This window comes from Oenanthe melanoleuca, chromosome 14 (assembly GCF_029582105.1).
Source record: "Oenanthe melanoleuca isolate GR-GAL-2019-014 chromosome 14, OMel1.0, whole genome shotgun sequence".
NCBI lineage: Eukaryota > Metazoa > Chordata > Aves > Passeriformes > Muscicapidae > Oenanthe > Oenanthe melanoleuca.
In genome coordinates, this window is record NC_079348.1 from 2,360,429 (window position 1) to 2,376,883 (window position 16,455).

Here is a 16,455-nt window from a genome sequence, read left to right on the forward strand (position 1 = left end):
GTTGTTGTTTTTAGTTTTTTTGTTTGTTTTGTTTTTTGGGTGTTGGGTTTTTTTAGTACCATTTTAAAGTAGATACAGAGGTCCAGTCAGCTGGGAATAGGCCTCAATCTGTGCAATATGAAGAGAGAATTCCTCACCTTTCCAAACCAGCCATTTCCAATTTCCTGGATGTAGTTTAGACTCTGACGTGCAACTTGAGACTTTGATCCATCTGTCACACAACGAAACAAACGTGTCACGTATCAAACCACTCAGATGGCCAAAGTTAGCAACTGCTGAGGAAATAATGCAAGCTTCTACAAGATTTATTCCCAACTGGGTGCACACATTCAGCCCAAGCACTAAACCCTACCCAGATGCACATAAAGTAGGAAGGTAATGTTGTGACAATAGCACTAAACTACACCAGAACACACCCCCAACAAAACCACAGCAACTGTCCTGGTGAAAAGAGAACTTACAGGTTTTTAACACACTCAGCAAAGAAAGCAAAAAGACTAAGTTCTTCCAATATAGAAGTGTATTACAGCCTGTAGCTGTGTAGAGAAAATAACCTACCTACAAAAGGCTCCTATGTAAATGAAATAGAAAACCCAAGACAAAACTCATTGTTTGTACATCTCAACATTTTACAGTTATGTAGAGTTACCATTTTAAGAGAGAAGGTTTTGTTGCTTTATTCTTCAGCCCAATTGCCCTACTTGTAGCTACCATCTGGAAGGAGGACATTTTTCAACTAAAAATACTTCACATAGAAGCCCAGAGAGGAGGATAGAAAAGAAAACCCAGATCTTGGCAGAGGATGGGCAGTAACAATAGCAGACCTCATTCACCAGAAGAGATTCAGCAGTGTTGATCCCTCCGCTGCCCAACTGGTCAGGAACACTAATTGACATAAACAAAGCCTTTTCTTGTCTGAGAATTCTAGCCCACAATTTATTTCCATAAACTACATTTAGAGCAGTATTCTTGTGCTGGAAGAGCCAGAGCTGTATAATTCACTGTCAATGTGCTCCTAAGCATGGTGAAGGCCACAGCAGTGCCACCACATTTTAGCCAAGTACTCAGGCACATTGCCTTACTTCTGGTAAAACACTTCTTGTGACAGCTTCATTTTAACCATTATGGCTACACAGAAGAGCAGACATAAAACTTTTCACTCAATTTTTCTGAGCTCTTTAAAATACTGAGTCATTTGTACAACTGTGTCACTTGTATTAAAGTCACACTGACAGTTTCTTGAAATTTGTACAGGAATTTTACTAGAAACTTCCCTGAACATCTAATGATCAAACAACACAAGTAGTATGCAAAATTCTGTGAAATTCTGAATAGCACAGTATGAGAGTAATTACTTTAGGCTAAACTCTGCCTATAATATGATAAGACACTTAAGTTTCCTTTTACAAAAACTGAATTTTAAAGAATACATTCCAAAACCCTGTCCACACAGGGAGATGAAACCTAATACTCTGTCTTACCAAGATCACATTTACTGCACAAATAGTCTACAGTGCCACCGAAAAAGTGATGCAGCTGAACAGCAGCACTGCTGTCAAGTAAAGGATTCACTCTTCCTCCTGTCTGAGGATGGTGGTTAAAATCCAATGACAACTTAGCCATGAAGAAAACCACTAAAGACCAGAAGTCACAAATGCCAGAGTACTTCAAACCCTTTAGGTATACAGAAATACAATGACAGCAATCTAGAGAGGGGGCTGTAAGGCAGTTTTGTTCTCTTAAGCTCTCTTATCCTGCCACAGATTAACATCTTGGAAGTAATATTTCCCCTTTTATCCTTTACCCACAAAATATATTGGCTCAGTTTATGGAGTTTATGGAAATTTGTAAGAAGTTATTTATTACAGTAAAGTCAAACAATCAGCCACACTCCATTTTAGACACTGAAAATGCCTAATTTTGTTTTTGCACTGAAAATCACTATTTTACCTGTACGAGATGGAAACTGGGAGGGAGTTGGTAAAGCAATATTGGGAACTGAAAGAGTAAACACTTCTGCTGGAGACTGAACAGATGGAGTGTCTTCTGCTGGAGGTGTAAAATCTATTTCATCATCAAAGTTATCTTCGAATTCCTAAACAAAAGAAGTCTTAGTAAACAAGCTGAACCTTGCCTTTAAATAAGCACTAATACATTTCTTTCAGTTTGAATGAGCACTGCTAAGGAAGCTTAGCTTTTTTCCAAGGATAGTGACAGATATTCAGTGTTCTACTCCTTATTTTCCATTAATTGCTGTCTTAAAGAGATCAAAGCACTGCTTTTAATAATCAAGGGGTTTTTGTTTTAGTTGGGTTTTTGTGGGTATGGTGGTTTGGGTTTTGTTGGTGTTGTTGGTTTTTTTGCTTTGTTATGATTTTAATTTAAATGCAAGCCCTGGCTTTGAATGAATTACCATGGACTGCTGAGGCCAAATATTGTCCATTTAAAAATGAGAGCAAATCTCAATTTTAGGAACACTAATTACAAATGTTCCAAAAGTAATAATTCTATAATGACAATTTCTCAAGTGTTTTGCTACAGCAGATTTGCATCTTCAGTATTCTTATTTGACAGGAGTGTCCTAAACCCCACCTGCAGACCAAGAAAAACAAAAGAAAACACAGAAAAACAACAAAAAAGTTCTTTACAGCAGAATTGTCTCAAAGGTGCAACTTTTACTACTGGTCCTGATGGCTAGTTATTATTTTGAAAAGGCATTAAAGATCCTTACTGCAGCAGGGAGCAATTAGTTAAAATATACAGCTGCATCAGTCACTAGCTGTTTCAGAAGAGAGGATGTACAGTGACACTGCAGAGTAGTAGCACAACTAATTAAAAGTTCTGGATGCAGCTGAGAACATCACTTGTACACACATTGATAACTTCAGGTCTTACCTTGAAATCTATCTCAGGGTCTTTACAGCAGGAGACACAGTTTGCCAGCAGAATGACCAGGACTACCAGAGTGCACAGAGACAGAATCACAAAAGATGAGGGAACTTCAGCTGTAGCTCCTTCTCCTAGAAATAAACATGGATACAGCATTATATAAATACATTTAGCACCCTGGGAAGTTCCTTCAAAACATATTATCCACCTGCAATTGTCTTAAAATGGGAGTCTGAACATTTAATCCCATGGATGTGATCAAACCTAAGAAGAAATTGAACAGAAAGGACAAACTGACAAAATAGATCTATGCTTCACCACCTGCCTGCACCATCCTGGACTTACTTGATTCCAGCCAAGAGGCCTCAGCCAATGTGATTTACTGAAGTTTATGATGAACAGTGCTAACACCAAGCCTTGGGATTCTGTTCCCAGTCAGTAAGTCAATAAATTTATACAAATATCCAAACACAGAGTAGAAATCTGCTCTTTTGGAAGACATTTCCCATTAGCTAAAACACCTGACCTACAAGAACAGGCAGCTAGAAGAAATCCTCACCTAAACTGCACACAAATGTAAAATACCACTATAGGACAGTACTCTCTCAATAAATACATTTGTGACAGTCTGCCATACACACAAGTTGCTGTTACAAGTGCAATGGATGTAAATCAACTCCACACCATTTCTGTTCCTTGTGATTCACTAGGTGATTTGTCTTCATTTGAAGAACGTCAGATTTCTAGCTGTTTTACAAACACTTCCAAACAATTTTCCAAAATTTTATATATAAACATTCCACAGCACATTTCCTGAGATTAAGTCAGGTTATTACTCACAGGATCAAAAGCCTCAAATGGCATTTTAGAAGCCTCAAAAGGCATTTTAGAAAAACCTTAAGTTATTGCCAGAGGTATTAAACATATTTTCATCCCTGTTTTCATCTTCAGTAGAGAACAAAGACATGTGGTTCCCTAGGAGACCAGAGCACACATCTCAAGGAGTTGTTTTTGTTGTTGCTGTTTCTTTTCAAACAGAAAAGAAACAAACAGGTATTGCCACAGGGATCAGAGGAGTAGTTGGACCACATCTGATTAAAATATATTTAGCTATTACATCACTACCAGAGTTTAACAATGTCAGGTGACCTGGACTGACTGGATTTTACAGAGCATTTGAATTATCAATGGGAATGTCTGGCAACAGGACACAGTGTAAATGAAGCCTCAAAAATAAGAAAAGCAGAAGTTCATCACTAGTTAAGGGACACACAAACTTGTCCACCTATCTCTTAAACCATCAAAAAACTGCAAAAATTGAGAGATTTGCAGAAAAAGCTTTTCATCATGTTCCACTGAACACTGACAGAATATTTACTTATTTTAATTACATGTAAAGACTAAACTGGCTTAATGAAAACCCTGCTTTGAAGTGTGTCAGCACACTTCCAGAGGGTCACATTTCCTGCAAAATTAGGAATATTATCAATGCAACAAATAAGCAAATAAAAGTTAGCAAAAATGGAAGGTTTTCAAACGAGTGATTCTGTTTCTAACTTCCACAATAGCTTTGGCATTCTAACCTCATTAGGGACTGGGAATACTTCACTGCAGATATTGAGCATTGTTCAAACACAGATCAACAACAATGTGAGGCCACTCACCAGCTTTTGGTCATAATTCTGAAGAGAACAAAGTACCTCTGAAGAGGGCTCTCAATAGAACAATTTATATTCATTTAAATTAAGTCTTCTACATAACACAACAGATATTTTTCCATTTCTAAGCATCAACAAGAAAAAAGGAGAAGAGAACAGCTGACTTGTGTTTACTTCCCCTAGATGTTCAGTACCCTTACTTAGGAAACTGAAAATTACCTGAACTGCAAATATAAACATTCTGTGAAGTCATTAATTAGCTAAATTACTGTAACAAACACACAGGTAATACAGCTGTAGATAAAATATAAGAAATTCCTTTGAACTAACTGAAACCAAATAACAAAAGGTAGCTTTACTAAAAAGTGTCCTGGAAAGAACACAAAAAAGAAAAATATTGCTGCTGTTCATTATGTTACTTCCTAACCTTTAAAACCTTTTATAATTCCCTAGAAATGAAACCATGTTAATGAGCAGCAATTAACTGGAGAAAGTAATGATTTATTTTTTTTTTTAAAGCAAAGATCACCCTTGAAAAGGCAGCTAATCATTAATGGTCTGTTAAGATAGGAGTCATCTACACTTCCAAAAGCAAGAGGCAATTTTCACATAGAAAATTATGAACAGAAGCTTTAATTCAAGAAAAATGCCAATTACCCTGGGCAAGTTTCTGCAACAGTTACAGAACAGCATTCCAGATGACTCACACAAGTAAGAAACACTTACTAAGAACTACAGAATTCATCTCTGTTTGGATAAACTTTGAAGTTTCTTATATAGTAATTAATAAGTAATATTTTTAATTTGCACGTTTTTTTAAAAAATGAATGTAAAATTAAGTATGAAATTATGGCAACCTGTAATTTGGCTAAAAATGTACTGTAAGTAAAACTATTTTAATAGCTTGCATGAATACATATTCAGTGACAGAAGTTACTGATTAAGTATTGGAACTGGTCTTTGTGACAAAGTGCTGAAAATCTGCTGCAGTAAAACCTTGTTTGCATTTTTCAACTATTTCCATCCAATGATTAATTCACTGGAGCTTAGCAAAATGACTTGGAACTAGAAGATGTTTAACTCACTCTTTTGTTTGCAAATTGTAGAAGTATGAAGGAATTACAGTTGTTTATTTTATGGTCCTGATTGAAAAAAGCAACCAGCAAGAAATCCATTCTAATTAATGAAGAGGACCATTTTATAAAGTCATCACACCAGAATATTCCTAAATTAAAAAAAACCTATTAAAAAAAAAATATTGTAAATCGAAATAGTTTTAATATAAACCTGGATAAAATCCAATAAACAGAATTTCAGAATTATTGCAGAAATTAAGATTCTTAATATCACAGATTCTGGAGAAGTTAATAGATTCACTCAGCATATCAGCTTAAAACTCTGCATATTTACTGTAACCCTATGCAGTAACAACCTAAGGCATCTTAATATCTACCCAGAATCTGTTCTTTAGGAAAGGAACTGCCAAACAGATTAAAAAATACTCTCTCTAAGATGCCAACAGTAAAAGGCTTCCTGTCAGCTAATACAAACAGTCTAGGCTACTTTGCTTTGGTATATCCAAACTACTTAAGGCAGAGGAAGAGGCCTGGATTATATCAGTCCTGTATTAAAATAAGCAGGAGATGAAGTGCAGCTGCGTCACTCTATGTGTTACTGCAAGGTTAACACAACATAATGCTGTACAAAGCTCTGTGCTAGGACATCTTCCATCCCAAAACGGCATCTAGATGGTCCTAAATTATCAGCACAGAAAATCAGGTATTCTTCCAGAGCATCACTGGATTAAATACATCTATGCTATTTACCCACTTTTTTGAAGTACACGGTATCATAAAAAATTCAAAGCCCAGGCTGAGGCAGATATTTAATTAGCAACTACTGAAGCAGATTCCTCAGTACCTCTGAAGATGCCATTTCCCAAGCAAGTTCTTCACTAAAGCCTAAATTTGAGCACAGCACATGTGAAGTCAAAGGCTGTACACAGGCAAGTACACGAACAGGCTCATGAGTAAAGAAGGATGATGAACTGCATCGGCATTCTCAGGATCAAGTTCAGACCTGAGAACACACACCTCAGTATTTACTGCAATGTTTCAAGGGCTGGAAAATGTTATTTTTATACAAAGCATATTTCAAAGCAACTTCTATAAGCCAGCATTCCCTATACCTTCCAAAGTTTCTTTTAAATCTCCTTTCTTCCTAAGACAGTTCTCCAACCACTAAATGCAACACTAAGCAAACAAGTTATTTATCACTACGACTGTTTCCCTTCTCTATCCCATTTCCCAGTATGCCCACGATACCCTCAAATATCCTCATGTCATCCACCTGTGGCATCTTTGCTATCATTAATTACAAGTAATGAGCATGCCAACTAGCCAAATATTCCATCTATGTTTACCTGTCAAGCAACAGCCTCCACTCAGGACAACACAGGACCAGGTTTAGCTACCTATACATGAGGGATGCTGGGCTTGCCTTTCCTCTACTGCCTCCTTCTACAGATTATGAAAGCCCAGGCTGTTTGAACTCTTGACTGTGGTTCAATGTGAGCAATCACATTATTAAGGTTTCCACCTTCAGAAAACTGGGCTAAAACATGCATGATACCACACAGATCTAAGCTCAGGGAAAAAGAAAAGTAAATTATATTCCAGACATTACCGAGTGCACTCATAAAAGACATTCACTACTGTGATAAAGGCATCGTAAGGCATAGATAAATTAAGCATTATTAGGGCACAGTGAACTTCAAGGGAGCATCTGATTTTAAGCTTTCAGCACAGTAGTTGCTATGCAACAACAGTCCCACTGCATAAGCAAGAGCCCATTTCCTTTCAAGAGCAGCTATATAACTGGCACTAATAGCTATAACTATTTCCAGCACAAATCTAGCATGACAGCAATCACTTAAACTGTCTCTTGGACACACTCAAATTATATGATCATGAACTAAGATGCTACTTTATGACACCAAGTCAGAACAGTGGAGCTTTAAAATACTAATGAATGACCAAATCTAATTTTGTTCCCTATACCCAGGGCATCTTTCATAAACTTTGTCAGTTTACTTACACTGCTTTTAACGAATATTAAAGCAACCACATTTAAAATATCACCCTAATTATAGTGGTTTTGACAAATATGATCTTAAAAGCTATCCCAACTTTCCTAAATAATGCTGTCATTCTCTTCCATGCCAGCAATTAAGTGGGAAAGTGCTATCGACTCCTACCCAGTTCTTCACAAGTCATATTCAGGTCATTATCTTTCCCTCATAAAGAGTTTCTCCTGCATTTATTTACTCCCTGAAATCTTCAGAGGTTTGCTACTAATAAGCACAAAACCATACAGACATAACCAGGCCTACAAATTCAGGTGGTCTGCAGGTAACAGGAAGAATACTAAGCCAAACCTCTATTCAAAATTATTTTAGGCACATCTGATTTGTATAACAAGGTAAAGCACAACAGACACTGCAACTCCTCCATTTCACAACAAAAAACCCCAACCAAATTCAAGCACATTCCATTCGTTACCACATTCCTGTAATCTCAATTTTATTCTGCTCTGCTCCATTTAACAACTGAGCCAAAAAAAACCATCATTTTCAAGATGAAGTTCAGAAGAAATAGATGCAGTACCATTATTTAGTTGCACAATGCTTTATCACAATGGGCTTTAAAATGCCACATTAAAAGGGCATAAAAATCATCAACCTTCAACTGAGATACAATACACACACACAGAAGTTTTGCAGGAGTGTTATTTGCATTTCAGACATTCTTTTTAAAATAAAATGCAGAGAATTTTAGTGTGAGAGACACTACAAATTCCAGCCATCCCTTTGCTTTGAAATATCACCTTCCTATGCAATAAGTTACAATATTTTGAAGAAGAAATCTTAGTGACTTCATATCACAACTAGATGTGTAACTCTACATCAACAATTTTTGGCAAATTATCTCTGTCCTCCCGTTTGTCCTTAAAAAGAACAGGAGCCTATCCAGCAGTACAAGCCAACATTTTTTCAAATTACTTTATCCCATGTTCCCCCTAAACGCTTTTACAACCTGCTTCAAATGAGTTTCTCCATGTGCTTAAATCCACTTTGTGTGTTAGGGTAGCACAGGTTGTGTATCCTAAGGCAAGAATATCCAGGGCAATGCTGGACTCTCCCAGAGCACAGCATCTCAGCTCAACACTGCTCTGATCCTGCTTTCTGAGCACTTGTCCTGGCCTGCATATTGGCTGAACAGTTAGCAACAGCAAAACTCTGAGCTGGGATTAGTTTTACATTACTGACCTTATTCTATTATCCTACGAGTCTTCCCAGTAATGTCAGAGAATTACTCACATAACAGCATACTGCTCAATTTTAATAAGGACTAAATATAGGCTGGTACTTCAAGTGTTTACAGAGTGAGATTTGTTTGAAGTTTCAGTGCTAGAATCTCATGTTTGCACAAAGGCATCTTAAGACAAGGTAAAAAATATCCATGTTAAATAATTATGTGCCTTATGCCTTCATGGCAGTGTTTCTGGAAAATCTGGGTAACATTATCATCTTGAAAATGTATCACTGACTCTTAATTGCATGTGTGTGCATACATGTACATACACTCAAAATTCTGCTGAGCATACTTTATTCTGTACTGCTAGATGTGGGTTTTGACAATTATTTCCTGCTCAAGTACTTTTTTTTTTTTTTCATCTGCTATACCATTTCTCCAACAGTGAGGCACAGGAGTTACAGTTTGGTTTTTTTTTTGGTTTTTTAAACACAGGATTGACCACAATAATTCAAAGTGGCATGAGATGATCACACATTATGGTATCTCCAACCACCAGAAAAGCATTATCTGCAGTATGGAAACCAAACCAACAGTATCTCTTTCTTCTACCATTTGATAGCAACACAAGCCATTAAGACACAATGCCTTTGAAGAGACTAATTCCAGTTCACAGGAAAGAAATCCATAAATGCAAAGTTCATGTGATGGGATTTTCTGAAATCTTGATTTTATTGTAGATGCCTTTCCAACTCCAATGTACAGCTTGGTTAAGTAAAGCAGGTAAAGAAAAGAAAGGAAGTAGCAGCATTTTGTAAACAGAGCTTATTAGATCTCTTTCTCATCCCTATTCATAGCTAAAGTATCCCTGGGAAGAATAGGCCATCGAGTCAGTGACTGCTTTTGGAGAACTGGATCTAGTCTACAGGTTGAAAGCTTAAGTCAGCACTAAAAAAATCTACTGTTACTATTTTCTACACATTTTTCATACCAAAGAATCTCAGGGTGCAGTGGTAGTCCCAAAAGAGTCATGTCACTGTTAAATCACTACAGTGATGTTTTCTTACCAGGAAGGAAACTCTTGTAAGTGCAGCAGTGTTGGACAAGGCATTACTTTGTACAGCACTTCCTACTGAAAATCAGCAGAAGACAATTCACTGACAATGTGCTTCCCACCCCTACCTTGCCTAAGCTATATATGGCACAACACCTTGCTATAGACACTGCTCAAGGCAGACTGGAAGGGCTATCCTGACACATTTTGTACATTTCTGCTAATAAAAATTGACAAAATATTTTTAGTATCTAGACATTGCTCAAGACCTTTCACAACAGCAGTACAATAAAAACAAAGAGCTCATACAGAACAACAAAAGCACCGAAGCTTTTGCAAACTGTATCCAGAACTGTATCAAGCTCCAGACACTAAAAGCCCAGACCAAACAAAAAAGGCAGACCCAAAATAAAACCCAAGGAACACTCTAGTACTCCATGTGCTGTCCTTCTGCTGCAGAACTGCAGTGTTAGTACTGAAACAGAACTGTGATTTTTGCAGCTCTGGCATTACACTGCCTGAGGTCCCTTCATCCCACGCAGATAAACCATGTGTGAATAGTGACTGAAACCAGACTACAGCAAGTACCTAGAAAATTACTCCCAATCATATTTACCTATCCAGAATGTTGGATCTCACAAAATTGGTTTTTTGGGTTTGGTTTTTTTTTTTTTACAGGGGCACAACAAGCACCCAGCAATGGGCCCTTTCAAACCAATGCCAAGGGCTGTGACAACATACCTTATAACACTCTCTGATTAGTGCTATCTTAATATGCTGCAATGATACCTGAGGAAGGAATTATTAAATACACACAAGCATTCAAGACATGAGAAATTACTTCACAAAGTGACCTCATCCTATGAGGACTCCTTTAGTTGTAACAAAGTCCAAACACTTTACAGCCACAGGCAGAGAAACCAAACCAAGCCTGTGAACAAAGCTTTGAGTGGAACATCCCTGCAGGCAAAGTCAGGGCTGGCTTCTTACCTCAGAATCAAAATCACAGATAGAAACAAAATATAAAAGACACATTTCCAGCTCTAGTTCTATGATTATTAAGTACCTGGGACAGAAGCTAGAAAAAGGAGAAGTACACAAGTTTAGTGCTTGAAAGCAGAGGAAGGATAGATCACTCCCATGAAAGACACATACCACAATTAAAATTCCCACTGCAAAAGCAAGATTTTTTTTTAACTTCCAGTGATCTGAGTTGCTAACTTGCATACACTCAGAAAATAGCTTTTCTTATTATATGCAAGAGTCACTGACATTTTACAGTGCACCAAACCACAGGCCACAACTGCAATTTGGCCCCAGTCTGACAGAAGTCCAAGTAAAACATCAAGCCAAAGCAATCCAAAAGCAGAGCTCATCTTAACACAAAAAAAAAAAAAAAGTGACCTAATCTCAAAGTTTTAACCTGCCATCTGAGGCCAGCTGACTCCACATGAACATCTCTGGATACTACATACCAGCTTCTAATCATCTCTTCCTGGATCCTACATGACCAAGACCTTCAGCAGGGACTCCATGCCACTGACACCCAACTGAGCCACTCAGCTGCAAGGCCAAGGTTCTCAAAAAGCAATCATGCAGGCACCAAGTCCAGCTGCCTCACTTCAACTGTGCAGTCATCACAAGTGTGAAACTGAACACACCTGCTAAAAATGCTACCACCTATTTAAGGTTTACAGGATAATAAGAGTATTTTTGAGTCTCTCTCCTTCGTATTTGCAAAGACTTCATAGAGCACAAAGATGATGAAAACACTTTGTCTGATGTTACACACATTTGATTCAGATGTTCATTGGAATTAAGGTCAAGTATGGAAATCCAAGTCAGAACTGAGAGCCTGGATGTACATGTAAAGCTTTAGCACAGTAAAGCAGCCATAGCAGTTTGTGATGCACTGCTTGGCTGCTAAACACTGCTGCAGAAAAGCAATGCCCAAATGTCCTTCCTTCAGCCACACAGCTGGTAGTGGGAGTCACGGCAGGCTGATGCACTTGGGGAAAATCACCAATTCTCTGCAGGCTCAAGACAACTTCAACACTTCAGTCTAGAAACTCCTTTCCAGCACAACTGCCCCAGCTCTTAACTCCAGTATAAAGTCAAAACCTAAATTCAGAAGTACTACAGTACATATCAGTATCCTTCTTTTGCACTTGCAGAATAAATTAAATCTAAGTTGGTTTAAGTATTTTTAGGCAGTAGCATCTTCAACAGATTGTTTTTCATATTTCCCATAATAATTGCTATGAACCTTACCAGGGAAACAGTTCCATTTCATTTACCTCCTCTCCTTATTGTTGGATAAAAAACGTATTAAATTAGTTTAGAAATACAACATCAAAAATGCAAGACAAATATAGAACACCTCATCAATGCATACCTTCATCTGCAAGCACTCTGAAGCCACACTTGAAAAGAGCAGCATCATTCCTTTCAATCAGGGCCCTGAGAACCTGACAGCTCCCCAGCCATTCAGCCTGGCAAACCTCCCCAAATTGAAGCATTTTTGCACAACAAATCCAATCTAGTCTTGCTAGAACCTGCCCATTACCACTTTCAGCATTTCAGCTTCCTCCCCAAAGGAGAAGTTAATTTATTATAGGTATACTCCATGAAATAGTCTATAAAATTCCTTACAATAACTACAGGTGCTTTCCTCCTTTTTTGTGGATCCCATCTTTCCTATTACAAGCAACACATATAAAAATGTGTCTCTATTATCAAGGTAGCAACCATTCTTGCTAGGTGAAGAATTGTGGGATTCTAAAGTAATTTTGAAATCAGTTACTGATCACTCTGTGAAAAGCCCATTAAATTCTTCTCAAGGTTTCAAGCCATATGTATCAGACCAAGTGTTACAGTCAACTGCAAAAATTGTTAAGGTCCAGAATGGAGCCCACCACCGGAAATCAAAGCAACCTGTCACAGGACACAAGAGGGACATTCACAATATGGCTGAATTTTTTTTAAATACAACCCATGACTCAACCCTGCAAAATAACATCAGAGGTTTGTCTTCAGACAGGTTATAAAACCTGCCTAGAATGACAGAGAAGGTTCAAGCTGAACCAGACTCATTGTTATCCACTGGGAAGATACTCAAAGGAAGGGAAAAAAAAGCAAAGCCCTTGTAGCTTCCCCCTGGTTCTTGCTGCTCATACAGGTGATGATGCAGGACATGTTGCAGCCTAAGAACCTGCTGCACTCAAACCCATCAGGCACATGTTATTTCAGTCAGGAGGAAGTCCTCCCGGCAAAAGTGATGCCAGTGAAACTGAAAAAAGTTCCTAATGAGGCCCTAAAGTTTCAATACTAAATATCCATCAATAAAGTAATCCAAATGCATTGTCTCCTACATGGGCAAAGGCACAGGAGATAGCAACAGCTTCATTGCCTGGAGTTCACTGGGATTCCCATGACAGCATCTGGAAAGTTGGCTAAACTTGAGATAAAACCCCATGTATATATACTTTGGCTAAATATAATGAAAACCTACGTATAAAATTACAATACCTCATCCATGTTGTATGAGCCCAATACCACAACATCATGAATATTTCTCTTAGCAGTACTGCAGTTGGCACACCTGATTCAGTCTGTTAAAAATATAGAATTTCAGAAGTTTATAGGAAGTATGAAGGACCTCAAAGCAGGCTGATGGAGGGAGTGACTTATGAACAATTCATAAATGTTCTAGGAAGGAAAAACTGGGAAAGAGATACAGGTCTGAAAATAAAGGAAGTATGGGTTCCACTCCCAGTTTTGATACTTCGTGTGCAAGAGCAGCCAATTACCTCATCTTTGTGCTGCATATCTTTCCCTCCCCACTGCTCCTGCTCCTCCCTCAACATCTTGTCTACTTAAGCTGTACAACTCCTCAAGGCTAGAAAGGAATCTCAGCACACATTCCAACCACCCAACCCTAACAAAATTCAATCTCAAACACAATGTTACGTTTGAAAGTCCCAATGAAACGGCAACAATACAAATGAATCAAAGGCATAGTTGTACCTGTGAGTCCTAATAAACCTCTGATCAGTCACTCCCATGACCGCGAGGACATATTGTCTAGTTTGTGCTTTTAAGACAAACAGGAAAATAAGCAGGGTTATCGAAGGAACTTAGCGTTACCGAACATAGGAAAGAAATAAATGTGAACTACATGACTATTTAGAGAGCCCGGCCCGGGGGGGCGGGGGGGTAGAATCCGACTAATCTGACCGGAAAACAGGGAAGCGCCGTCTGCCCTGAAGAGCCTCCACCCAGGAACGGGAGTCCCGGTGATTCACGGGCAAAATCAGAAAAAGAAAAATGCTGCCGAGCTCTGAACAGGCGAAAACAGCAGCGCTATAGGAAGAAGGTCTGCGGTAACCACACGGACAGAAGGAGCACGTAGGTCAGCGCCAGGGCTGCGAGTGATCCGCAGCAGGATATCGCTCATGGCACCGGCAGAGCCGTGACCTACAGCCGGGGAGCCCCAGCCGCCCGCCGTGCCCTTCCCGACGCTTCGGCGGAGCGCTGCCCGCAGCACGGGGGAGGGACGGGGCTCGGAAACCCGCAGTGCCGCCGCTCGCGGGCCCCGCCGCGGAGCCGCACCCCCAGCGCCGCTTCCCCGCGCTCACCTGCACCTGCTGGCGGCAGCGGAGCCGCCTCGCCGCTCCCCGCGAGCGGCCACAGCAGAAGTACGAGCCCGAGCAGGTGTCGCGGGCCGAGGAGCCGCGGGCCGCCGCCCCCCCGCCGCCCGGCGCTCCCGCCGAGCCCCCCGCGCTGCCGCATGCCGTCCGCTCCCGGACCGAGGCCCGGCGCCGAACGAGGGGCTCGAGGTTCTCAGCGACTCCGGGGAGCCCCCGCGGCAGCCGCCGCCCTCCGGCTCCGCGGCATCGGCGCCGCCGCCGTTCCTCTCACAGAGCCCCGCCGGCCCCCGCCGCCGCCATCTTCCGGACTACCTGACCGCGACGGGGCGGGGAGCGCCGCTGATTGACAGCCCGGTGCGCCAATCAAACCGCGCCCCGCGCCCAGGAGGCGGCCCCACTGGTTGGGATGGGGCTAATCCGTGATTGACAGCTGTGTCAGCCAATCGTGCCGCAGAGGGAAAGCGAGGGCGAGGGAAGGCTCGGAGCGAGAGCAGCGGCGCGCGGTTGCCAATCAAGCCGCGCTCCGAACGGTTGGAGGGGCGGGAAGTCGATCGGATTGACGGCTCCTCCCACCAACCGGCTGGTGGCGGGGGCGGGGCTTGGCCGGGCCCGCGCGCAAGGATCGAGCGCTCGGGGGGAGCAGCGCCCCCTGGCGGTTTAGTGTCCACTAAGGGCCGGTGCGGGCGTGGAGCTTCCTCTGAGCTGCGCCGGGACCGGCCCGTCCGGGGACCACAGAGCCCCGGCTGTTCCTCGGGATCCGCCCTGGGGATCACAGAGCCCTGGGACCACAGAGCCCCGGCTGTTCCTTGGGATCGGCCCTGGGGATCACAGAGCCCCGGGATCACAGAGCCACGGCTGTTCCTTGGGATCGGCCCTGGGGATCACAGAGCCCCGGCTGTTCCTTGGGATCGGCCCTGGGGATCACAGAGCCCCGGCTGTTCCTTGGGATCGGCCCTGGGGATCACAGAGCCCCGGGATCACAGAGCCACGGCTGTTCCTTGGGGTCGGCCCTGTGGGATCACAGAGCCCCGGGATCACAGAGCCCCGGCTGTTCCTTGGGATCGGTCCTGTGGGATCACAGAGCCCCGGCTGTTCCTCGGGATCCGCCCTGGGGATCACAGAGCCCCGGCTGTTCCTCGGGATCCGCCCTGGGGATCACAGAGCCCCGGGATCACAGAGCCCCGGCTGTTCCTTGGGATCCGCCCTGGGGATCACAGAGCCCCGGGATCACAGAGCCCCGGCTGTTCCTTGGGATCGGTCCTGTGGGATCACAGAGCCCCGGGATCACAGAGCCCCGGCTGTTCCTTGGGATCGGTCCTGTGGGATCACAGAGCCCCGGGATCACAGAGCCGCGGCTGTTCCTTGGGATCGGCCCTGGGGATCACAGAGCCCCGGCTGTTCCTTGGGATCGGCCCTGTGGGATCACAGAGCCGCGGGATCACAGAGCCCCGGCTGTTCCTTGGGATCGGCCCTGGGGATCACAGAGCCCCGGGATCACAGAGCCCCGGCTGTTCCTTGGGATCGGCCCTGTGGGATCACAGAGCCCCGGCTGTTCCTTGGGATCGGCCGTGGGGATCACAGAGCCCCGGCTGTTCCTTGGGATCGGCCCTGGGGATCACAGAGCCCCGGGATCACAGAGCCCCGGCTGTTCCTTGGGATCGGCCCTGTGGGATCACAGAGCCCCGGCTGTTCCTTGGGATCGGCCGTGGGGATCACAGAGCCCCGGCTGTTCCTTGGGATCCGCCCTGGGGATCACAGAGCCCCGGGATCACAGAGCCCCGGCTGTTCCTTGGGGTCGGCCCTGTGGGATCACAGAGCCCCGGGATCACAGAGCTCCGGCTGTTCCTTGGGATCGGTCCTGTGGGATCACAGAGCCCCGGCTGTTCCTTGGG

The 16,455-nt window shown here is 42.5% G+C and overlaps 1 protein-coding gene across 2 annotated transcripts in view; it reads right to left on the reverse strand.

Annotated features, from left to right (window-relative positions):
* The window catches only part of LMTK2 (lemur tyrosine kinase 2), a 37,527-nt gene extending 22,667 nt beyond the window's left edge, over positions 1-14,860 (reverse strand). For both annotated transcript variants that reach the window (XR_008841639.1, XM_056503762.1), the window contains exons 1-4: positions 14,552-14,860; positions 2,896-3,020; positions 1,951-2,095; positions 138-211 (exon numbers count right to left, since the gene is read on the reverse strand). Coding sequence is in view for 1 of the 2 variants with exons in the window: in XM_056503762.1 (XP_056359737.1) it covers positions 138-211; positions 1,951-2,095; positions 2,896-3,020; positions 14,552-14,705 (498 nt within the window). In the remaining variant the exon portion in view is untranslated. The remainder of the gene's footprint in view (positions 1-137; positions 212-1,950; positions 2,096-2,895; positions 3,021-14,551) is intronic.
* Between the last annotated feature and the right edge of the window lie 1,595 nt (positions 14,861-16,455).